At 41.3% G+C, this 26,116-nt stretch overlaps 1 protein-coding gene across 2 annotated transcripts in view; it reads left to right on the top strand.

The window, feature by feature from the left end:
* The first annotated feature begins 18,552 nt into the window (after positions 1-18,552).
* Mcu (mitochondrial calcium uniporter) overlaps positions 18,553-26,116 on the top strand; it is a 156,527-nt gene continuing 148,963 nt past the window's right edge. Inside the window, exon 1 of one of the 2 annotated variants that reach the window (XM_051186737.1) lies at positions 18,553-18,718. In XM_051186737.1, the coding sequence (XP_051042694.1) occupies positions 18,572-18,718 (147 nt within the window). In that variant the 5' untranslated portion in view covers positions 18,553-18,571. The remainder of the gene's footprint in view (positions 18,719-26,116) is intronic. The other variant, XM_051186735.1, reaches the window with a different exon arrangement.

Below are 26,116 nucleotides of genomic sequence, written 5' to 3'. Positions count from 1 at the left end.
TTTTTATTAGACCAATCAGGTGCCTTAGGCATGCAAGATAAAACAGCAACACATTTTTACATAGTTAAACAAATGCAACACATAGTTAAACAAATATTCCACAACACTATTACATTAAAACAAATGTACAAATGAAAAACTAGAATAGAGCAGAAATAGTACACACACACACACACACACACACACACACACACACACACACACACGCACACACACGCACACACACATTCCATCTGTAATACAATAAGGAAGGGAAGAACCATTCCAAAATATTTATTCTTTTAGGCCATGTGCCTCCAACACCCAGGAGTCTGAGGCAGGAGGGTCCTGAGTTCAAGGCTAACCTGGGCCACATAGAGAGTTTCCATACCTGCCTAGGGTACATCATGAGACTCAAAAGTAAAACAAAGCAAAATGCTTCTCAATCTGTAAAAGGATCTTAGATTATTCCTTCATGCCATAGATCAAAATTAATCTTGGCTCAATTAAAGAGTAGGTATTAGATAACAGAAAAATTAGAAGAAAATAGAATTGAATATGCAGCAAACCTCTTGAAGATGATCATTTTTATATTTCAGAGCAAATAAAATAAAGCACCAAAGCAAAGAAACAATCAAAAAAACAACTCCATTTAAGGCTTGGAGCCATCTGGGTTAGCGCCTGCAAGAGAGAGAGAGAGAGAGAGAGAGAGAGAGAGAGAGAGAGAGAGAGAGAGAGAGAGAGAGAAAGAGAGAATGCATATATCCAAGTAAAATGGGAAAAGTGTAGTTTTAGAAACATGTTAAGAGTAAACTTGGAAAACTTGGAGAAAATTGGAGATTAAGGATGTATTTTTTTTTCTCACTACCTCTTGTCGTTTTTAGCTTTGCTTTAATTACCATGCTTGTAGATGATACACATATTTTGTATATTTGTGAGACAGAGTCTCTTCATTATAGCCCAGACTGGCTTTGACCTATCCTGTTTCAGCCTTCCATTTGCTGGAGCTGAAGATTACCTTGAACTTCTGATCATCCAACTGTTAGGACTGTAGATATGCCCACCACCCAGTGTATGCAATGCTGAGGATTGAACCCATGGCCCCATTTGTGCTAGACAAGTACTGGATCAATGGAACTACATCCTCAGCTCTGATATACATATCAGAGCCCAACAGTAAATACCAGAGCACCAAGAGCCGTGCTTTTTCTTGTCCACTGGGTCATGGCCAGAATGTTAGGACTTCCAGTTTTTTTCAAACTCTAGCAGAATGACTTATTCTTTCTGTTTTCCTCAGTAACTCACCACTAATCTCCACATCCCAGCTGTCTTTTTTGTAACATAAAAACAATAAACTGCATTGTTCTTCTAGCTGCCTCACAGGAGTAATCAATGTCTTTAGAACCTCTGATATCTCTGTTTAAAGTCCTAGCATGACTGTCTCACTGGCATCCACTAGCCAGCTGCGGCGGGCCCCTCGGCCAGCGAGGAAGAACCACCACCACTCGAGGATCCTTCTTGAGTCACACTTTATTGGAGCACACTGGTTGAGGGAGAACAGGAGCTGAAGGGCCCTGAGCAAGCCAAGGGAGCTGCTTATAAAGGGACCAGGGACACGGGTAAGGTCCTGATAGGTCCAGGCCAGTCTGCAGAGCCACCAAGCCTTGGGATTGGCCTGAGACGGAGGGCGTTCACGCGCATGCGCACTCTTGCAGGCGCTAACCCAGATGGCTCCAAGCCTTAAATGGAGTTGTTTACCACTTGCCCTACGGAAGTGGGCACCATCTTGTAATGGCGATGCCTCCTCGGCCCCTAGTAGCCAGCTTTTCTTTTCCGTCATGACACCGAGTGTACAAAGAACCAGTCCAAAGCTGCTAATCTACCCACAACTGGCTATTTAGTCCGGGTTTAATTCTATTAAAGTGGATGCTCATCTCTCTTAGCAATTCCTGGCTTGGTAGGTAAGGCATTTAGCTCTGTGAAATTAATTCCTTGAAGGTCCTACCTGGGTTCTTTTAGTTCCCAACTCTTGCTATCTAGCTGGAAAGACCCCATAATACTGTTAGCCCTGTGTGTATTTACAAAACAGGAACAATTTATTCATGCTCCGCCAATGCCTCATGTTTACCATTTGTCAATTTCCATGTAATAAATACTTATCTCATGGCCAATTTAAAGCTCTGACAGCTTCCATCATTGCTTACTGCCTTTCAGTTTTAACACTTCAGTCTTTTTTCCTCTATGGTAAAATTTCATAGTCAGTATAATTACTTGGCTTAAGTATTATTTTTATTGTTCCAGAAATCAACACATTGTTGGAAGGCGAGGTGTTGGGGCTCACCATTATTGAAGTAAGTACTATACCATACAAGTACATACATGCAGGCTGCTTCAAAAGCCTACTCAGAGCCAGCGGGGGGGGGGGGGGGAGGAGTTGGGGGGTGGGAGTATATGGGGATTGAAGGGGGTGGGGGGTAGAGCACACCTTTAATCCCAGCACTGGGAAGGCAAGAGGTAGTCAGATCTCTGTGAGTTCAAATCCAGCCTGGTCTACAGAGCGAGTTCCAGGACAGGCTCCAAAGCCTGTCTTGAAAAACCAAAACCAAAACCAAACTAAAAACAAACAAACAAAAAAATGAAAAACCAAGGTGGGTGGGTAGGTGTAGCATAGATGGTAGTGAAATTTAGGGAATAAGGAATGAGTTTTAAATACATGATTTAATTCTTAAGAAATATTAAGTGTGTTATATACCTCACAATAACCTGGCTCTTGAACAAGCACACTGCTAGTTTTAAATTTACCTCAGAGTCTGGAACAAAACCTTAGTTTGGAGGCTAAGGAGTCATTCTTACATCTAAAGCAACTCTTCACCCAAATACACAGACACTCATTTGGATTAGGTTATCAGCAAACATGAAGACTGCATGTCTGGTATTGTGCCAGGCTATTATGCCACAAGTAAAATTATGAATCTTCCCCTTCCTCTCCCATTTCAAAAACAACAACAACAACAACAAAAACCCAAACATGTCTTTTTTCTAGGTTTTCAGGCCAGAATTCTTGGTTGTCACCTTCAGCTACTTCTTCCTGATCGCTCCACTTCCAAACAACATCCAGGTGCCCATCCCCTCTGTTCCTCCATCTTGGCCAGCCTGTGCTAGCTACCATTCTTCCCTCTTGAGAATACTGCAATCCATGCCCAAACGGCCTCCCTGACACCCATGCACCATGAGTGTATACACAGAAAGAAGAAGTCAGGGGGCCCTTTCAAGCTGTTATTCGTGTTTTTCTTCTGCTCAGTATTTTTTAACAGTCTAGAAAAACTAGAGTCCTCATAGTGGTGCAGGGACCCCACCTTACTGACATGCCTCCTTACTCATCTGATACCACCTACTTCTCTGCTCACGCTGCTCAGCCATGCCTGTGCTCCTTCCCTGTCCCTGCTGGGATTCTTTGGCTGAGTCTGAGTCCACTATACTGTCTTGTCTAATTCAGAGACCTTCATGACCATCTCCTTCCTGCTTGGCTTTTGATTATCTATCTGTCCTTCTGTCTGTCTGTCTGTCTGTCTGTCTGTCTGTCTGTCTATCTATCTATCTATCCTACGACTCTGAGGATGGAATTCAAAGCTAGCTCAGCAGTCTACCAACTGAGTCAGCCATCTCCCCTCTTGACACCCTTCTTCCCAGAGAACATTTTCCTCAGTACAGGGTTTAAAATTCTTCGTCCACTTATTATCCACAGAATTTTCCAGTTACTTTGCATTTTACCTGATGATTGTCCCCTCCCACCCCACCCCCACTAGAATATACACTACACAAAGCCAATAGCCTTTGCCTGTTTTATTCACTAAAAATTCAGTATCTGGTGTGTTAGGCACTTAACATATTTTTTGAATGAAGGAATAAAAATATGTCATTGAAGAATTTGAAGTTTCATTGTGGGTACATAGCTACATTTCCTGGTTTTGAACTCTTGTCTCCCTAACATTGTTGGCAAGCATCTGCAGTTCTGACAACTCCTGTAAAGATCTGTCAGTTCCTGGCCCAGCCCTGGATCTTAGGTCTTTCTTGGCTGCTTTTCTTTTCTTTTCTTTTCTTTTCTTTTCTTTTCTTTTCTTTTCTTTTCTTTCTTTCTTTTTCTTTTCTTTTCTTTCTTTCTTTCTTTCTTTTTTTTTTTTTGGCTTAGATTTTGTTTCAGAAACACTATTTTTGTGTGTGTGACTGAGCTTTGAATGCTTTTCCTTTTTTGAGAGACAGATTGAGAGGATCTCATTTTATAGGACCAAGCTGGCTTTCAGGTCATGGTCCCCTTGCAACAGCCTCTCAAGTGTTTGGTATTACAGTAATTACATACCAGGCTGCTTCTTCTTTCCTTCGTTCCTTCGTTTCTTCCTTCCTTCCTTCCTCCTTTCCTTCCTTCCTGTTTTCCTCCTTCTTTTCTATTTTTTGCTTTTAGGAAAAGACCAGGGCCCCTTATACATGTTAAGCTCTATCATTGAGCAATATCACTGAGTCTGAGATTTGGATCTTGATAGTATTCGATTGTGACAGATTATATAACAAAACACATTGTCATTATAATCTTTAAAAATTAAAATGAAAGCCACGTGTGATAACATATATCTTTGTCTTTGATTCCAGCACTTGGGATTAAAGTGGTAGAGGCAGATGAATCACAAATTCAAGATTAGCCTGTGCTACATAGCAAGGGCAAGATTAGCTTGGGCTACACAGTAAGATCCTGTCTCAAAACAACTCAAAACTTAAACTATGTGGTGGTGTGAGCCCGTGGTCACAGCTACTCAGGAGGCCAGGGCAGGAAGAATGCTTGAGACCAAACTGGATAACATAATGAGTTGTCATATTTTAGAAAATTAAAATGTTTTCTTAAAAAGGTTAGCGATTCTTTTAGTGATTGCAATTGCAAAGCAAGCAGATTACTTATCTGCCAAGCCTTCTGCTATCTATATAAGATAAATTCCCTACAGAATTCAGGTTTTACACACACACACACACACACACACACACACACACACACACACGAGGCAGTCTGTCAGCTATTGTTAGATTTCAAGATCTCTGGCTACCTACACATCTTTCTTTAGCACTTTGCAAAAATCCTGGCATAGCTAGGATCAACTGAGTGATATCTTCAGCTGTCAGCTGAGGTATTCACTGTCTAGTCAATACAGTATAGACACTCTGAATACGTAAGCTGCCTCTTGATTAGGAACAATGTTGTGAATGAGAAGGATTTTTCAACCGACAAAAAAACCTGTGGTTTTCTTTAAGCATATACCTCTGCACTGTTTCTGCAGAAGCTCTATGAAGAATAGGAATATAAACAGTGATCTTTTCCAAATAGAATCGATTTGGCCAAAACTTGGACACCACCAAGTACCTAAAAAATGCTAGTAGAAATAATAAAAAAGACATTTCTCTTTGTATAACAACATTCTAGAGGAATTTAAAAGAAATTGGTTATAGAATTGATGCTATTTCCCTGATCATCATTTCCTATCTGTGTGGCAACTGAGGGGAAACAGAATCAAATGCTTCTTTTATGATCCTGGGACTAGAACTCGCATCCTCATACATACTGGAAAAGTCCTCTACCCCTCAGCTACACTCCTCTCTCAAGCAAATCATCTACCGTGTTTTCTTTATAATTGTATCTCTATAGACATGTCACATTAATGTTTCAGGAGAGGCACCTTAGGATTTTTAGTTGGCAAAATGACAATTGCACCCTTATTCATTGGGTTAAAGTTGTTTTTTTTTTGTTTGTTTGTTTGTTTTGTTTTTGAGACAGGGTTACTCTGTGTAACTGCCCTGGCTGTCCTGAAACTCTCTTTGTAGACAAGGTTGGCCTCGAACTCACTGAGATCCTTCTGCCTCTGTCTCTTGAATGCTGGGATTAAAGGTGTGTGCCACCACCGCTAGGCCTGCCTTACAGGTTTTATGAAATAATTTTGTATTACTAGAAAAACTGAGAGTCGAAGTAATACTAGAAGATGATGAGGCAAGTGGTTCTCTTGAGATAGAATGAGAACAGAGTTTAAGTCTCCTGCCCCTGCCCTTTGACCCTGCCATTAGGTTACAGGATAATATTACTGCATTTCATAAAAACACTGTCAGCCTAAAGTTATAAGAATCTACCTAATATTAGTTCAGTTAATGTTTCATTACAGGCCAGCAGAATAATTCAGGTTTTTGTCATACCTAAAAAAAAAGAAATCTCAAATTGAAATTCTTTATAAATATAATTATTTCATCTATTTCAATATTTAATTGTATAATATGAAAGGATCTTGGTTAGCTGAACTCACTGGGAGTCCAGGGAAGAGAAAGGCATGAAAAGTTAGCAACAAGTATCCTTTTGCCTAGAGGGCAATCAGCCTCAGTCCTCAGGGGGTTGACTAGCTCTATGTGCCAGTCTCAGAGGCAATGTGGTCCATCCCATGTTCTTAAATAGACCAGGGGAAGAGGAAACAATAGAAGAGGATGGGGTGTGGGCATTTACTGTTTTACATTTAAGACATCTGTGGCCAAACCTAAGTGCCGATGAATGATACCAGTCAAACTCCCATAACCAAGGGGCTTCTCATTAAATGAAAAGCCTAACAGATACAACACGAAGAGAAGTTCTCATCATGTGAATTGAGGACATGGTCGTCCTTCCCAGGCATGAATGCATCTTCAAAGATGTGCACATTTTGCCCTGCCCAGAAGGAATATAAAGTTCTTGCAGACTTTCTTAATTATTCATATTTTTCAGGGTATGATTCCACAAATTTGTAATTCCAGCATTTGATAGGCACAGGCAGGAGGATTACCATGAGTTTGAGGCCTTCCTAAGCTGCATAGTGACTTTTACATTAGATGGGTTAAAAAGTGAGATTCCCATTGGGTCATCATGAAGAACTGTTTTAAAGGGTCATGGAATTAGGAAGGTTGAGAACCACTGCTTTGCCAAAAAAGATAGGCTCCAAATGAGTAAAGTCCTTATTTCTTTATACTTTTTTCTTCTGATAACACATTCTCAGATAAAGATACCTTTTTAATATAGCATACCCGCTTTTAATTAAACTATATATTTTTAGGATGCCACATAGTTTAATGTTCTTTCATCCTCTCCCTCTCTCCCTTCCTTCCTCTCCCCTCCTGTAGATGGAGTTTTCTTTGGGTCACCAGCTCACAAGAAACAACACAGAGTCTTTTTAATTATGAAAACTTGTTACTGACTTGCTTTTATAACTTCAGTCAACCCACTGTTTTTACTCAGTCTGCTTTTTGTCTCATGTCTTTATTATCTTTACTCTGTACTGCCCATGCTGCTTCCTCTTTGTCTGATGATTCCTAGCATTTCCCCACAATTCTGCCTTCTTCTTCCCAGTGTTCTCTCTGCCTTGAAAATCCTGCCTAGCTATTGGATGTTTAGCTTTGTCATTAAGACAGTCACAGTGACATATCTTCATATAGTGTAAAGGACTATTCCACAAGACTCTCCTGCTGCCTTTTCAACAGAGGTTCTCAATCTGTTGGTCATTACCCCTTTGAGGGTTGAATGAGCTTCTCATATCAGATATCCTGTACATCAGATATTTACATTATGATTAATAGCCATAGCAAAATTACAGTTTGAAGTAGCAACAAAAATAATTTTATCATTGGGGTCACTGCACATTAGGAACTGCACTAAAGGGTCACAGCATTAGGAAGGTTGAGAACCACTGCTTTACAGCAACCTGGGGAGTTGAATTTCTCTTTTAATAGATTGAGTGACCTATGATCTTTTTGTAGATTGTGAATCTAAAATACCACAGATCAAATAGTCTAGATCTAGGCTCTAAATGGTTCTAAAACCATTTCCAATATTCTTTATGGTGTGTGTGTGTGTGTGTGTGTGTGTGTGTGTGTGTGTGTGAGAGAGAGAGAGAGAGAGAGAGAGAGAGAGAGAGAGAGAGAGAGAGAGAGAGAGAGAGAGGATGCCATAGTGTATATGTCACAAGAGGCTATGGTGCTGTTTGGTTTTCTCCTTTGAGGGAAGTTTCTAGATAGACTTTAGACTTTTTTGTTATTGTTGTTAATTTATTTGTTTGTGACAGGGTCTCATTCTATAATGAGTCTGGCCTGGAACTCCCTATATAGCTGAAGCTGGCCTTGAATTTACGGCAATCCTCCTGCCTCAACTTCTCAAGTCACAGGCAGGAGCTGCCAGACTGCGCTTAGATTTCTTTTAAAGAAATAAATGAAAGAATGTTTTTGTGGCATATCTTTTCCCTCACACATTTCTTCAGCAGCAAATACACTTAAGCATATACACTTAAGCCTTTTAATAGCAGTAAAAGACAAATGCATTTCTTCAAGTATCTGGATACTTATTCTTGTTTGCTTGTGTACAACGATAACTTGTACATAATGGTTTTGGGCAAAATCCTAAAGTTAGTACTATGAACTGACCATGCTTTAAATAAATAATATCCTGCAGTTTCCGACATAAGGAAGAAGATGTGTGGGACTGAATTGAGCTACAACTTTAAAAAGATTTCTTTAGTTTTTTTTTTTAATGTGTATGAGTGTTTGTATATGTGTATGTATGTGTATCATAATTGTGTCTGGTGCCCTCGGAGGCCAGAAGAGGGCATTGGATCCCCTCAAACTGGAATTGAAAGCCTTCATGTGAGTGCTATGAACCTGATTCAGCTTTTTTTTTTTTTTTGGATAAGTTTTTCAATTTAAATTTGAAACAGGCTTGTTTTACATGTCAATTCCAGTTCCTGCACCCTCCTGTCCTCCCCTGTATTCCCCATCCAATTCTCATCTCATCCCCTTTCAGCTCTTTTGCAAGAGTTCCTAACCACTGAGTCACCTACCTCTCCAATCCCTGGCTACAACTTTGGATGTTAGTGAAGCCTATTGCTCTCACTAGACAGGGGCTTATTATTATTATAAGTGTATGAAAGCATGCACACACATGGCACAGTGCATATATAGGGGTCAAAGTGTGCCTTTCAGGGGTCAGTTTTCCCCAATGTGGCTTCTGGGAACCAAACCTGGATCCTCTGAAAGTGCAGTCCACATTCTTAACCCATCACCAGCCATCTCTCAAGCACTCAAGAAATCCTTTTCTTTGTTTATTCCTCCAGAACCTGTGTGGGCTCATGGTGGGTACCTCTGAGCTATTGGTGTAAGGCTCTGCGCTGTAGAGTCCATAGGACTAACTCTAGGTTCAATGTAGCCTTTGATGTCTGCCCCATTTGTGAACTGACTCTATTACTTAACAACCAACAAACATTTAGCAAAACACTCCCCAGTATTTTATTTTTCCCATTAGTAGAAAGTGGAGTCTAGGAGAGTATTTTCCTCATAGGAAAATTGTGAGGATTAAGCAAGATGTAATAATGTAATATTCATTCAGCACACAGTACAACACCTTGCAAATTGCTGGCCTTCAATATCATCGTTGACAGTATTTCTTTCAGCGTCAAGAAAAATCACTTACTTATTTTATGGTGTTGGAGATAAAATCCAGGGCCTTACACATGCTGAGTAAATGCTCAGCCACATGCCCTTCCTTGGCATAGAAAACTTTAAATTACAGATTTAACATTCTTATGACCTTGTAAAAGAGTCTATTTCCATATGCTGCCTGCCAGATGGCCCACTTACAAATGAAACACCAACCTTACATATGATGAATTAGATCAGTGAAGGTCAATGTCACATAGTAAAGAATAGGGGTGACCATAAATAAGAACATGGAACTAAAAAGAAGAAGGGAAAGGGAGGGAGGGAGGGAGAGAGAGAGAGCTCACAGACTATGGGAAAGTTTTTACCAAAAGGGGTGTGGTAGGGTGAGCAAGCATAGGCATGTGCACCAGGGAAAGGATTTAAGTTCCTTTGACCCTTATTTTTCCATTTGTATACTTGGGTTGGTGATATCTAATTCAGTGAGATTCCTGTGATAACAGAAACTATACAGAGTGGATCTCAGTAAGCTATGGGCTACAGCCAGGTACCAAGTATTTAGTCTCTCTTTCTCTTTGACAGTCTTGGTAAAAGAAAGTGACACTGGGCAAGACTTGTAGGTATATGCTTTTATTTTACTTTTTATTTTTACTATTATGTGTATATGAATATTTTGCCTCCATATATGTTTGCATACCACACATGTGTCTGTTGCCTACCAAGGTCGGAAGTCAATATCAGAACTTGAGTTACAAATAGTTGTGAAGCTACCATGTGGGTGCTGGGACTTGAACCTGGGTCCACTGAAAAAGAAGAAAGTGGTCTTAACCACTGAGCCAACTTCCAGGTTTGAGATACACCTTTAATCCCAGCACTTAGGAGGCAGAGGCTGAGGCAGACAGATTTCTGTTAGGTTAAGGCCAGTCAGAACTATAGCAAGATTCTCTCAAAATGGAAACCAAACCAACCAAACAAACAACAACAGTATCAAGAGTCAGCCAGGCTAGCAGGGCAGTCCATCAGGATGGTCCTTTGGCACAGAAGGGGACAGAGGAAGTAGAAACCTGTGTTCCATTCTGCAAGGTGTACAGGGGTGCTCCAATCCTCACTTGTGTCTCTCCTACCTTCTCTTCCTTTCTACTCTTTTCCACCTTCCCCTGGTGCTCCATGACTTTATATGACAATGGCCCCTCCCCACTGTAGTTCTCACTCTACCCAGCTCGCCCTTCTTCCTATTCGTCTTCCTATACTATTGGATCCTACAGCAACAGTTTCAATATAAGTGCTCTGTAGGGACTTTCCCAGCAGAAGTGCTGATTCCACAAATAAAGCCCAGCAAAGGTATTGGCAAGATTTTATTCAGTTAGACAGTCAGTCCATTGGCATTTTAACAGGGGCTTCCAGTGTCCCAGCCCAGAGGAACAAACTATGTCAGTGTTTGTTGTGTCAAGACCTAGCTAATGTAGAGAAGTGGGTTGAAATGCCAGGGACTTTCCAGCCCAGCACATAGCACTTGCCTGTGTGTAATTGGAAGTGGCCCTGAATACAGATCAGGAAGTGGAAGCCATAAGCATTTATTGCCCAAATGACCCATCCTTCCAGTGCCCCCTTGACCACTCCATCTAGAGTCAACAAGAACTTTGGACCCTATACTAGTACTCATCTGAAAGACTGGGATGTGGGAGGGGCAGATCTTGAGATGGAGGGAAAGAGAACTTTCCTTGGAAACTTCACTTTCAACCCTGCCCTTCCATTAAGTAGCCTGTGGCCCACAGACAGGCAGCTCTGTGCTTAAACCTCAATGAGTTCTCTGTGGCCAGAGAGCCTAAACCAGAGAAACTGGAAATTGTTTTCAGCTCACACCTTCTGTGTTGGTTTTTCCCCTTCACTGTAAACTGAATGTCCTGGAGAGAAAACAGGCATTGCTAGGATGGAGAGTGTGGCTCAGTGGTAGAATGTGTGCTTAGCATGTAAAGCACTGGATTTGATCCCAGGCACTAAAAAGAGGAGGCCATACTACACCATAGTGTTAAGAGAATTACAGTGAGCCGTCTACTGAGAGCATGTCTTCCAGAAAGGCAGACCGTGCTACCAATGTGGCAGCTAGAGTCCTTGTATTTGGATACTCAATTACCTCAGTTTCCCCATACAGAAAGAGGAATACCTATATTCTAATGATGGTGAGGGTGAAGGAGCCAAGCTGTATAAAAGCACTGAGTGCCATATCTAAGTCCTTAGCACTCGGTGGTGCTATTAGTTTCGTTTTCTTAATAAGTTAATCCATGTTTCTGAACAAAACATCCATGGTAGAGGGTGGAGTGGGGGTGAGGAGATCCAATCAGATGACAAGTACATTGCTTACAAGGAATTTACTATTCATATCTGTTTTTAAAAGCCAATATGTGGAGTTGTATAGGTCCCATACTCAGGAGTATTTGGTGTACTCAAATCAGATTCCATGTTTTGGATGATTTGTACTCTTTCTCTCTGTATGTGTTTATTTGTTTTTTTTTAGAGAAAGAATGTAAAGGCAGGTGGGTAGGGAGGTGGGAGAGAATCTGGGAGGAGCTGGGGGAAGGGAAGAATATGATCAAAATACATTATATGAAAATTTCAAAAAAATAAAACAAACCATTTTTAAAAGTTGTATATCCCCAGTTTTGGATTCCTATATAATCTAACCTTTTCTGCCATATGCTCTCTTGGCCTCTTGGTTCTCTCTCTCTCTCTCTGTCCTTTGCTCTTGGCTTCAAGTCCTCTTTCATGCTCTGTCTCCTCTTCTCTCTCTTCTCTCCCTCTCCCCCACCCCATGCCCTGGTTCAGTCTGAACCCTTCTAGATGCCTCCAGCTGTATTCTCCCTCATATCTACAGTAAAACCCCTTTCCTCAACCATACCTTGGAACTGTCATACCCTTGTTTCCATTCAGTAAAGCCCATGTCTTGCAAGCTTGTGTTTATGCTCATTCTCCTTTGCATAATAAAAGAATCATAGATTAAGCTGAAGCCAGTCTTCTTACCACTTCCAAAGAGGCTTCTGAGCCTGAATACAAAGACACCTAGTATGATTTTGTACATTTTGGCCTGGCTTTTCCCAAATTTCTCTTTGCTACTGTTGCCTTCCCAGGGTGAAGGACATCAATGACCACTTATTTCCTCTGAGGCAGATGGTGAGTCATGATCTTCCTGGCCATCCACAATGGCAGTGGTCCCCAAGCTGCCAAGGAAGAAAAGTGTGAGTTTGGTTTTTTTGTTTGTTTGTTTGTTTTTTATTCTTTTCAGTGATAGATAAATGTTAGGTGGGAAACTGACTCAATTTCAAGGTAAAGCTTAGGAGAGTTAAATGACTATCTCTGGAAAATAAATAAGGAAGGAAATTTTAGAAATGTTTGTGTACATGCCTTTCTCTCCTGTCACATAAGCATTCAGTTGACTGCCTGGCCGTCGGGGTGATGACTGGACTGCACCTATCCAAGTCATTTCCCCTTCTCTCATCTCCAATTATTTTCTGAGCCTCCATCCAAATTTTAGGTGATTTTGCTCCCACAGCTAAGAATGACTTTATAGTACTTAATTAAGAGTGATTTGCTAATGATTATTATCTCTTTGAATAATTTCCTTCCCTGTTAATTCCTTTTAACTGTGTATATTTTCCAAAGGTCAGTGTTTTCTTTCCTTAGGCTACTTTTTTATTTTAAATTAATTTCCCCTTTTGTCTTTTAATACATATGATCCCTCCTATTATCCTTTCCAGATCAGCAGTGATTGCCGTAAGTGACGGCTGGGAGACGAGATGCCAAGTACAGTGGCTAAATTTAAAGAGCAGCCTTCGCACCTGTTGTTCATTGGCAATGCCTGAGCTCCCGCCCACTGCTTCCTCTGCCTTCTGCTTCCCACCAGCTACAGCCCAGGGCCCAGAGCCTTCCTGTCTCCCCCTGGAAATTAGGTTGGATAATGATGTTATAGATTCTATCAAAAGTGAGGAGGAATATAGTAGTTTGACAGAAACTTAGTGTTGATTCAGAGGAGCTGATATTTGGGCCAAACTCAACATAATATTAAAGACAGATCTCACCTTGAAGTAGACAGATTCATGTGGCTAGGAAACAGCCCAAGAAGGTTCCTTTAGACTGCCCTGCTTTGTGAAATTCTTTTAGATATCACCACCAGAAGTGTGGTGAAGGACAGAGAGTTGAAGGAACAACTGACATTGTCTAGAATTAGCTTGAGTTAATTTGCCAGATTGGCAGCTTCTAACCTGGAAGAGCTCTGTAGGACAAACTCACATAAGTAATTCTGTTACAAAATCTACCACTATAGGACAAAAACTGTGATGTAAGTGAGTCTGTTACCGAATACACTTAGAATTGTGAGGGGACTGTGGCCCAGTCAGCCAAATTATCTTGATCAAACCTGTCTAATAAGAGTTGGGTGTAGTGGCCTATCAGCAATGCTAGCAAGTGTGTGGTTATCCTAGGCTACATTAGACCAGTGTCAAGCAAACAAAAAGGCCTAATGATGATTGCAGAATGTTTTCACACTATCAGAGCAGCTCAGATGGAAAGCCAACAGTAAATTATGCAGCTTGCACAAAAAGAGACTTAAGTTTCCCCTAGGCATTCACTTCCAGAGAAGGCTGTACTTACTTATATTCAACCCCCAGAAGCACAAAGGTGGGGACAACTCTTTTAAGGGGAGTTCAGGGTATGGGGAAGAAATCTCTGGCAAAGGGACTGCTAAGCAAGGGAGCCACTTTCCTATTTGGAATTTTGTTATAGGTCAATCTGGTCTTTTTTACTACTCTGGATGGTGTTGGGTTTCATAAACATGTGATCTGAATTTCTATGTACTTAGGAGGCGTGCTATATTTGAGTATACTTTGATCAGTCCAGATAGAGATAAATGACTTCCTAGATCCAAAAGTCTAGTAAATATCAGAGACTGCAAGAGGCCACAAGCCAACCCAACACAAAAAGATATCTTTAAAATTTGCTGCCATCCTCTTGGATTCTGAGAAACATGAGCAAAGACAATCCTACTCAACCAAACCCTGCCCTTCTCAGCTCAGTGTTTTCTTGGGGTTCTGCATGGGAAAGAGAAGATTGGAAAGTGCATGTTCCCGACAGAAAGTCATATTAGACCACAGGGTCATTGAGTTATAAAATACGGAGTCAGTCATCCTTTGGAAATCAGTGAATGAGCCTCCCAGTAGCAAACATTTTAAGAGGGATATGTAAATATATTTCTAACCTGGAGTGGGTCTGTGTTAGAGTTGGGGCGAGAGGGAGTATTGGAGGAAATAGAGAAACAAGGAGAACTTGGGTGTGTTTGTGTGTTTAATAAAGTGAAAATAGATATACAGAGGAAAAGCTATAACATATTACAATATATAATCCTTATGTATTTGGGAGATGCTTTGAGAGTCATTGAGCCTTTCTCAGCTACACTGAGTAGAAGTATTTACTATGCAGATGAGCTGCTACAGAGAAATAACAGCAAAGGGCACAGAAAGGAGGAACTCACAGGAACTTGGTTGTGGTGGTGGAGAATTAACTTCTAGTGGGGTAGGTAAGAGAAAGGGGAATGATTCTCAGAGAGTGAAGCAAAAGCAAAGAGCAAGTAGGGCAGGGCCAAGGCTCCACATAAATATCTGAATGCCACACCCTTTCCTTTTGCCCTTCTTTTGAATAATCTCTTTCCTGTTCATTCAGAGTCACTCAGATAGTGACTCATATTATCAGGGACTCAGGAAACGCAGCCCCCAAACCTCCCAGGAGATCCCTTTCATGTTTGCTTCCTGGAGTCAGTGTGTGTGCTTCACCAGTCCACCCTACCTGCTCTGGAACCCTTAGCTAAACATTTCCCTTGAGATGAGTCATAGCTGAGAGTTGACTTCAGTGTACATTTTAGTAGGGAAACTAAACTTTCGTGCACCGGGAAATATGCTCTGATTAGTTTTATCTATCAAAAACAAAACAAAAATAACCTGTTTGTAAGGGTTGCACAATTGTGTAATTGTATATTTTTAATGACCATGTTTTTAAATTTCGAAATTAATATGAAGGTAGGAACAATGGAGACTACTCAAAAGAGCAGGTGTCCCTTAAATTTCCCTGAGGTAATGTGTTTTCATGTTTATTCCTTTAGTACCACCACCTAAATTATATTATATATTCAACACATATTATATATAATGTATGAATGATACACGCATATATGTATATATATGTATATTTTTAAGGGCTTTACTATGTCATCCTGGCCAGCTTGGACAGGTTCCAGGTAGAACTGGGCTGGCCTTGAACTCACAGAGATCCTCCTGCCTCTGTCTCTCAAGTGTTTTGATTAAAGGCATGTGCCACCATGCTCAGCCCTATATATGTACTTTTAAAAAGTTGTTTTGCATATTTATTGTCATTATTACTCGTGTGTGCACGTGTGCATGCCACAGTGGAGGTCATATGACAACTTTGGAGAATTAGTTTCTCTCTTCTCACCTTTTGTGGGTTCCAGACAAACTCAGGTTGTTGGGATTGTACCACAAGCACCCTCACCTGCTGAGCCATTTCACTGGCTTCAATATGATAGATGTAATTTTTAAAATGATCACGTATACTGTGTTAGCTATAGTTTTATATTTTATATATGATTTTAGCCAAGCCAAAAGGCTGAGAAGTGCTATTTTCTTACTTTCTGTTCTTTTTTAAGACAGGGTCACATGTAGCCCAGGCTGGCCTTCAACACTAAATAGCTGAAGATGACCTTGAACTCTAGATCTTACTGCCTTTACTTCATAAGCACTGAGATTATAGGTATATGCCACTACACACAGCTCACTTTTGATAAAGAATAAACACATCATTTCTTGTTTTTTGTTTGTTTGTTTTTTAACTAAGATAATGTGTGAAAGTGTGGGTAGGACAATTCTTTTCATTTGTTGTTTATTTTTTGTAATTGAAATAGGGTCTTATCTATGTAGTTCAGGGTGACTTTAAACTTATCAATCTTCCTGTCTGAGTTTATCTAGTGTTGGATTATAGGAATATGCCAACATTTCTTTTTTTAGTAGTTTTTAAATCTGTAGCCTAGTCTGGCCTTGAACTTGTGATCCTTCTGCCTCAGCCTCCCAAATGCGGGAAACACATGTGCACCACTGTGCTTGACTCATGAATAGTTATTTTTGTAAATGGTTGATTAATATTTTGTTAAGAGATTAATGTCTAATTTACTTGACTGATTCTTTATTGGAAAATATTTAGGTTATCTTTGACATCTTACAAAGTGTGTGTGTCCTTCTTTATAAATAGAATGCCTCTAGAATGATCAGGGAGTTTCCCGGTTCATGAGTGATCTCTCTTAGGTATAAGGATTCCTTTCCCATGAGCTATTGCACTTTTTCCTTAGTCATCTTGACCAACAAGTTCATCTTTACCACTGTGGGGAGGTTTATTTTGTTTTTTGTTTTTTTTTTTTTCCCCCCTCTGGGAGAAGATTACTGACAGAGCAATTCCTAGATCTTATATTATATGATCCTGGTTTAGTCAGTAAATCCTCTAATTATGTAGCCTAACTTAGGGGCATCAGCAATTTAATTTTCAAGGATATGAGGTGATACATTTTGGAAAATAGATTTGGACCTCTTTGCAATGTCTGTAATTAGATTTGTACATTAAAAAGAGTGACTGTGCCTGGTGGTGGTGGCACATGCTTTTAATCCCAGCACTTGAAAGGCAGAGGCAGCAGATCTCTGTGAGTTTGAGACCAGCCTGGTCTACAGAGAAAGTTCCAGGACAGGCTTCAATGCAATACAGAGAAACCCTGTCTCAAAAAACCAAAAAACCCCAAAACAAAGCAACAACCAAAATCCGTGGTGAACTGAATAAAAAAGCCCAGAGGAGTGGGAGAGAGTATGCGCAGTATGGATGAAACACTGGTGAGATAAATATAGATGGGCAGAAGAGCATTGTGAGAGATGTTCCAGCAATGTCATGAATTCCAAGTAGGGGGCTATTCCAAGCAGCTGCTGAGCTGGAGTGCATTCCTGAGCTCCTAGGCTCCACTTGTGGGGAAACAGGACTCTTCTAGGTAAGTGACTATCATGATGAAGGGGCATGATGGCTGGGGAATTAGCCCAGAATTTTCACTTCATTGTTTGGCCAAGAAAGCAATTTTAGTCAATCTTGAAAGAATATTACTAGAATAAGTAACACAACTTTTTAAAAAACTTCATGTAAGGCTATATAAAGTACAGAAATGCTTACTAGAATTAAAAGCATTTAATTGCCACCTCATCCTCAAGATTTTATAAGGAGCTGAAAGAATTGAGCGGCTCATAATAACAAACAAGGAAGTGTTCTAAGAAAAAATCTAGAAACCCTTGCTGAGAACTTGTTCCATGTGTAGTGGCTCTCAACCTTCCTAATGCCTCAACCCTTTAATACAGTTCCTCATGTTGTGACCCCCCCAACCATAAAATTATTGTTGTTGCTACTTCATAACTGTAAATTGCTACTGTTATGAATTGTTACATAAATATCTGTGGTTTTTTTTTTTTTTTTTGATGGTCTCGGGCAACCTCTGTTCATTCAGCTCAATAGCAGGCATCCTGGGACTTGGATGCTACAGCACCGTCATTGGGTTACTTTATGATTCAGGGTTAATTTCGTCATATCCAAATGCTATCCGTTATGGCCGCTAACTTTAGGCATGTGGTCGAGAGTTGTAACAACCTACTAAATATGACCAACTAGGTGCTTGTGTTGACAACTCAGTACACTCAACTCCGAACAAGCTTTGCACAGATAACTGTTTCCCTAGTTCCCTATGTTACTATGCTTGGTAAAGATTAGCCAAATGGAACTTGTCATCTTTTGCTGCTCCATTCCAATAGGTTCGAGTGCCAAAGACCGGTTCCCTAGAATTTGCCCGTAGGGTAACTCTAGAAGTGACAGACAGCCCGAAGCCGGGGTTCTCCCGCTGTTTGATTGGGTTTCTAAGAAAGCCCCGCCTCACACACTTCACTCAGGGCTACAGTTGGCCGGGTGCGGCTGAGTGGCGGATCTTGGTCACGCCCCGGCCGTCCGCTGCGCTGCCTGGGCCAGCGCCGTTTCCAGTTGAGAGATGGCGGCCGCCGCAGGTAGATCGCTCCTGCTGCTGCTCTGCTCCCGGGGCGGCGGCGGGGTCGCCGGAGGCTGCGGGGCGCTGACTGCAGGTTGCTTTCCCGGGCTGCCCGTCAGCCGCCACCGGCAGCACCAGCAGCACCGGACGGTGAGCGAGCGCGGCTCCGGGGAGGGCGGGGCGGCGTGGGGAGCCGCGGGCAGGCCGGGGCTCCCGGCGACTTCCCTCAACTCGCGGCTGCCCCGGGGTGGCGGGCCACCGAGCCGCCGTGTCCTTCAGCGCCTGCGGCGGCGGCTGCGAAGATCGGGGCGGGCGGGCGGGCGGCAGAGGAGGAGGAGGGGCGACAGCAGGGATGTTCCCGCAGGACTGGGGACGCCTGGGCGGGGAAGGCACGGGACTTGAACCTCTCCCTGACCCGCCTCTGGCTCGGTTCCTCCCTCCGCGTTTCCTGACAGCTTTGCTCCAGTGCTCCTGAACTGATCCCGGTCCCTTTCTCTTCTCGGCTGGGCGGGTTGGGGCGTCCTGAGTTGCCGCGGTTGCCGGTGTGTCAGGAGAGTGTCAGTGCCACGCTGCTAGGAACTGTGTCCCCGGAGAGCACCCCAGAACCCCAGGAGGCTGCTACCTCGCTCTCTCTTGGCCCCCTAGGATCGCGCAGGAAGGGAAATCAAACTTTATCCCTCTCAGAGTACCTGCATGTATGCGTTCCCGGAACCACTTTCCTCGAGGTGGATGCTGCATTGCTTCAGGAGGCAAGCATCCTCCCCTCGGATCCTTAAAGGTCCCGGTGGTCCCTTCGGAGCGTTGGCTTTCATGCTACACTCGTGCCTAAAGGAAGGGCAGCAGGCACTAGAGAGGCAGCATGGCAAGTTGTTCACGGAGACAGTGATTTGGTGGTTCTGTTAACCAGTTCTTGCCGGGTTTCGTTGCCTAGCAAGGAAAAGAAATTGTCTAAACAGCCTAGGGGTGTGTGTGTGTGTGTGTGTGTGTGTGTGTGTGTGTGTGTGTGTGTGTGTGTGTGTGTGTGTGTGTGTAGTGGACGGTGTGGGGGAGACGGGGGATGGGAGCTTGGCATGGAGTTTTTCACTTAACAAGTCAGCAGGTTCTCTTCGTGTGTGTGTGTGTGTGTGTGTGTGTGTGTGTGTGTGTGTGTGTGTGTGTGGTGATGGGGGGGGTCGGAATCTTGGCATGGAGTTCTCTTCCTTTCGACTTTCGAGGTCCATATGTGTTGGTTTCTGGCCAACTCTGAGAACAAGTGTAGGTTTAATTTCATAGGGTGAACTTGTATAGTGTGTCGATGGGAGACTCAGTGCAGCCGGCCCAATAGAGAAAGTGGTGCCTTCGGTCCATGCACCATGACCTGTCTTGTTCTGATTCCCCATCTCCGAAGAGGAAGGGACTGGAGGTTTGCAGAGAGGATATCCCTAGACCTATGATAGCATATGATTGTGGGAACGGGCTATGAAAAGGACCGAGGCTCTGCAAATGTATTGCTATTATTAGCCATAGTTACGGACCTGATCATCTTTGTGAGAAAATTGTACTTTTTTGTATTTGGCATACTGACATTGCTTTGCTGAAGCATTTGGGTGAGAGCCGAGTTTTTCTATAGTTCAATTCTGATTTGCATGTTTCACAGCCTCTAGTTATGTTCTCTGGAATATATAAAGGCCACCCCAAAATCTGATGGCATCCTTATCCCTCTGAACTATTGGAAGACTTCCTGAGTTACCTGTTTTCAAATGAGGCATCTTTTGATTTTGTATTTCGTTTTTAATATTGTTTGGGTGTGGTATTCAAGTGGTATTTGAAAATTTGTGCCTCATGTATTTTCAACCATGCAAATGCACCGGTCTGTGAGTGTCTTCCTTGTAGGGATACTTCATGACAGTGTTCTTCTGTGCTATTCTGGGGTGGGTAAAAGTGGTGCGCTGAATTTGTAACTGAAAGCACAATTAAAAATGAAGTGTTATTTTTGAAGGGCAAATGTGTTGTCATGGGAATGGTGACTTGTAAATGAACTTGGGATCCTAAGATTTGAAAAGAGATGAACCTGATGATTTAAATTTGTAGAAGCAGATTTGAATTTTTGTCCAATTGCGTTAAAGCCATTGTGTATGTATCCCCATCAGATTCTCTGTGATTCTTCACATGACATTCTATTTGGAAGATGTCTCTTAGGGATTTAACTCTTGATTTTTTTCCAAGCCTGAAATTGAGGCCCAGAAAGGAGAGAGACTTGGCCAAGAGTACACAGCTGGTAAGCTTTGTCCTGCCTAGGTATTATAACTCCTCTTTTGTGTTTTTTATTGTATAATAAACCACAGCTGCCTTTCACTTATATGTCTCTCCTTTTACTAATAAAATTGACTAATTGTCTGCCAGGAAATTCTATGCATTTCAAAGCTGCCGGAGTAGAGTCTTTTAAGTGGATGTGATTTTGAGGCACACTGAGTAGGAGATTATGGAACAAATAACTTTCCCCAAACATCCTACCTGGTGAAACACTGTGGTTAAGTGAGACATCCCATGTATGCTGCAGATGGTGGTCTGCATCGAACTGATCACAAGTTCAACTTGTGCCCCTTTTAAATTCACCAGTAATAGGTGTAGAAAATTAGAGCCATGGGTCACAGCTGATAATAGCTTTCCCCCTTTTTTTTCTGGCTTGGGTCACCTTGTTTTTTTTTTTTTTTGTTTGTTGTTTGAAATAGGGTCTCACTATGTAACAGAGACCAAATGATCTCTCCTTTTTCTGCTTCTCATCTCCCTAATGTTGAGATTATAGACATGTGCCACCATGCTCAGCCAAGCCAAGAGCCATTGTTTTAAAATGAGTCTAAAGCAAATAGAACTTTAATAAAATGGTAAATATGACCGCATAGTTATAAACATAACTGTTCACCACTGCCCCATTAAAACATATTTCACCCTCCTTCTACTTTGTTGCATAGGCAGCCTTCTAACTCCAAGCAGCCCTCTAACTCCTGGCTCTAAGAGATCCTCCTGCTTCAGTTTTCCACCTAGCTGAGACTGCAGATGTGCATTCCTGCAATCTGATTCTAGAACATCTTTCAGTGGAATAAAAGCAGTAAAGGTACATGGCTTTGCCGGTCTGTTTTGCATCATGCAGTGTGACTTTCCTTCTTGTATAAAGAGCCTGGTATTGCTGTCTAACTTGGGAGCATTATCAGCGAATATAAACTGTTGTATACCTTCCTGTGTGAGTAGTGAAGGTGGCTGCTATTTCCAAAGATGTTCTTTCCAGGGGAATTGCCTTTCCTTGTGGGCTGTGCAATTCCTTTGCTAAATCAAACGGCTTCATCTCTGATTATGACAGCCTGAGTGTTGGCAGTTGGTCAGCATCTGTACTAAATTACAAAATCACAAGCAGGTATTACAGTTACAATTTGTGCCCCCCCCTTCTCTACACATCACAGTTTGTTTTTTTGTTTTTGACAGTAATAATGTTGCAATTCCTCTTTCCCAGAGGCTACTTTGCTTAATACACAGTCCTCCTTCACAGGAGGAAGTAAGAAGCCCAGGCTGGCCTTAAGCTACCTATGCACCAAGCTGGTCTTGAACTTCCAGCCGTCTGCCTGCATGGAATTATAGGCCTGTATGAGAATGCTAGGCTTAAACCCTAGTTCCTTGAGTTTCTCCTGGTTGGAGTCTGTCTGTCTTTTGCTGGATCCATGCACAAAGAACTCTACGGCAATTAAGCCAACTCCAGCATTGTCCCCAAATGTTCCATCCATGCCTACTATTAAACAGATTTTTGTGGTGGTATTTCACCTGTAACTACCCCATTCATTCCTCTATGTCTATCTAAGGTTCATTTCAGGCCAGAGGCTGACATACAACTCGTTTTGTCCAATGCCCTCACTTCATAAATCTAATGAAACAGAGGAGTGACTTGTGAGGCTGTATTTGTGGCAAATAAGGAATTAGGGATTAAGATTCCTTTAAATGGATATGAGTTCAAAAAGGCTTAGCTAAAGGCTGGGTGTTATGGGTGCACACCTTTTATCCTTATACTCAGGAGGCAGAGGCAGGTGGATCTCTGAGTCTGAGGCCAGCCTGGTCTACAGAGTGAGTTCTAGGACAGCCAGGGTTACAACAGGGAAACCAAAAAGGCTTAATTTATAACATAACTCTGCTGATTCCTGCCTCTTAGTTTTTTTCTATTCTTTAATCTAAATCCTGATAGAATTTATTATCTTCAGGGTACAGATGAACATTGTACTCTCTGTGTTTCAGTGGTGGACTCCCTATCTTACTGGGGCTATAAGTCCAAGATGTATATCTTACTATTCCTCCCCTCTTGACTCTTTTAGCCTGTTGTCAAGGAAGCCAAGTCTGAAAAATTGATTTAAGTTTTGTGATGCTTTTGATTGTATGTTACATTTCTTTATGATGGATTGGTAGCAAGAGTTGGTACCATCAAGTTAGCTCTGTCATGGTCAGTAGCTTTCTGCTCATAACCAGTTAATGAATGATAATTACCCTGATTATTAGGGATATATGCTTCAATCAGATTCCAAATGTGTTGTTTTATTCTACTGTAGTATTATAATATTGAAGGTCCTAGATACATTGGTTTAGAACACACTTTTTTTGTTTTATAAGGGGGCAGATATCCTTTTATTCATCTTAAAAATCTTATTTTGAGTCCCATAAAATATTATGAGTGAATGAAGTTAGATTTATTGAACATATTCAGATCATTTGATCTTTTTAAGGCTCTGAGGACTTTATTTTATTCTGTATGAAACTTCATCTAAATAGATAATGTAGCATCAAGGATGATATAGTCAAAGACAACACATTGACAGCCAGACAGTACATTGACAGCCCCCCCCTTTTTCCTTTTGGTACTTCGCCTGCTTCCTGTAGGTCTTCTGCAATATGATGTCATCATGAATAACCACTGGGACTAAGGTCAATATTATATTTTCATTGGACTTTTTTCTTAATTGGAGTGACTAAACTGGGGCTTTATGGATATATCAGAATTATACTGTATTAGAAAACTATAGCTGTTGTATACAAGTAATTCTAGAACAGAACTCTGAAGCCCTTAGAACAGTGGTTTTCAACTTGTTGGTCACCCCTCCTATATGTGTGTGTGTGTATGTGGTGGGTCAAATGACCTTTTCACAGGGATCACCTAATCACCCAAGACCATTGGGCAATACAGATATTTACATTACAGTTCACAACAGTAGCAAAATTGCAGTTCTAAAGAAGCAATGAAAATAACCCATATTAAAGGGTTGGTGCATTAGGAAGGTTGAGAACCACTGCCTTAGAAGAAGCAGGAGTGTGAGAGAGATGACATGGTTTGTTTGTTTGTTTGTTTTAATAGTATCTGTGAATGCAGCTGTAAGAAGGCCTGAACATTTCTTCATTCTCCAGTCTAGCTCTTTTCCTACTAAATTACATGGCCCATGTATTTTGCTTTAAACTGTTAGCACTGGTTTTAAAAGGTGAACTGGGAAAAAAGTTAATTGGGATAGAATTCTTAGAATTAGTACATAACTTGTGATTCAGTCTCGAACAAGTGCTCTCTGATACAGATCAAGCTTGACAACAAATGCTTTAAAAACTCCTGCCAGGGCTGGAGATATGCTCAGTGATTAAGAGCACTTACTGCTCCGGCAGAGGACCAGAGTTCAGCTCCCAGCACCCACGTCAGGCAGCTCATAACCTCCTACAACTCCAGCTCAGGGCTCTCTGACACTACTGGCCATCTCTGTGAGCATCTGCACTCATTGCATGTATCCACACACACGTATACATAATTAAAAAACATAAAGGTAAATCTTTTTTTTTTTTAAAGCTATCTTCTGCAGATAAAAAAGGGAAACAAATTATCTCTGCACACTTTGTTAAATGCTTGCAATGAGACAGCTGTGTAAAAATGAAGGTTAACATCAAGCAAATTAATTTTAATAAGTTTAGTGAGCTATTGACCCATAAATTGTATACAGGCTTGAATCTTACATAGTCATAAAAATATAACTTGGTAAATTACATCACCAACTGGATATAATGGCTTGCTAAAGCAAGCCTTTTCCTAATGCAGTTCTGAAATAACTGGATAAGAGGATATCACATCTTAACATCCCTTAAAAATAATGACTTTTTCTAAAGGTTGTGTTTACCTTCTTTGTATCATTACTAAAGTTTTCAGTTTTTGCATGTTTTCTGCTATTTATTGTCCATTTGGTTGTTGAGGAATACATGTAACAATCTCTGGGAAGTTGCAGAGGTCCTTAGTGTTTTAATGGGTGCCAAATTTTTTACGTTATCTTGCTTCCTAAGACAGGACTGTGTCATGCTTCTTTTCTATTGTGAATGATGTTACAGGATGTTTCAGGATATTAATGTCTGCTTTAAACTTTGATGCCTCCTAGGGATCTTGGTAATTTAATCTGGAATGCTAAATAGTTCCAGTGAATGTGGTAATTGCTGAGTGTTGCTTCTATACAGGATAGTTCTATAAGGTTTCTAGTGGACTCAATGATAAAATGTTCTACCTACAAAGGTTAAATTACCCAGAATCACTTGGAAATGATGTATAGAATATAAGGAGTAAGGTTTTTCTGCCCACCGCTGGTCTTGTCTCGGCACCGCGCCAGCCCCAATTAACACACCGAGACTCTGTATTAGATATAATTCTGTTGGCCAGTTACTTGTTTCTTATCGGCTAACTCTGTCTTAAGTATTAACCAGTTTCTGTTAATCTCCATGTGGTCTTATCTTACTGGAGAGAGAGCCCGCCGGCGTTCTGCTCTTTCCGTTTTCCATCTTGACTCCTCCTTACTCCTCCCTCTCTCCTCCTTGTCTCCTAGTCCCGCCTATCTTGCTTTCCTATTGGCCAACAGTGCTTTATTCATTAACCAGTATGAGAAACATATATACAGAATGACATCTCCCATATTTTCCTCTTTTCTGTGTAAATAAAAAGAAGGGTTTCAACCTTAACATAGCAAAATATATCACACAACAGTTATCAAATAAGAATCACAGTTAACAATGTTTAGTCCATTAACATTTAGTAAGATTTAAAGAAGATATTCCATCATCTATCCTATCATTGTGTGTCTAAAGTCTATGTAACTTATCTTTAATCCTAATTAAGGAAAACTATAACCATAACTATTTGTCTTCAACTCCCTCAAAGACCACAGAAGGTCTAGAAATGACAGAGACATCTCATTGCCTGGTCAGTCACCCAAAGTTCTTTTGTAATCTTCCATCTTCAGCCCATAGGCCATAGTGTGTCTGGCAGACTCTTCAGCAAAGCAGAAAACTTTAAAGTATCTTCTTGTATTGGCAGTTTGTCAGTCATTTTTCTCTGTGTCCTGCAGACTGTCTGGCAGACTCTTCCATGAAGCAGGAACTCTGTAGCAATGTCCATCTTGTTTTAGCAGTTACTTTCCTGTGGGTCCTGCATGTCCAGTTTATACATCATAAAGTCAAACAGTCCAGACAAGAGCAGTATCTTGTCCAAATGGCTAGTCTTGCCATATTGAAAACAAACTT

This window comes from Phodopus roborovskii, unplaced genomic scaffold, assembly GCF_943737965.1.
Source record: "Phodopus roborovskii unplaced genomic scaffold, PHOROB, whole genome shotgun sequence".
Taxonomy (NCBI): domain Eukaryota; kingdom Metazoa; phylum Chordata; class Mammalia; order Rodentia; family Cricetidae; genus Phodopus; species Phodopus roborovskii.
The sequence above is the reverse complement of the archived record's forward strand: the minus strand, read 5'-3'. Positions and strand labels throughout refer to the sequence as shown.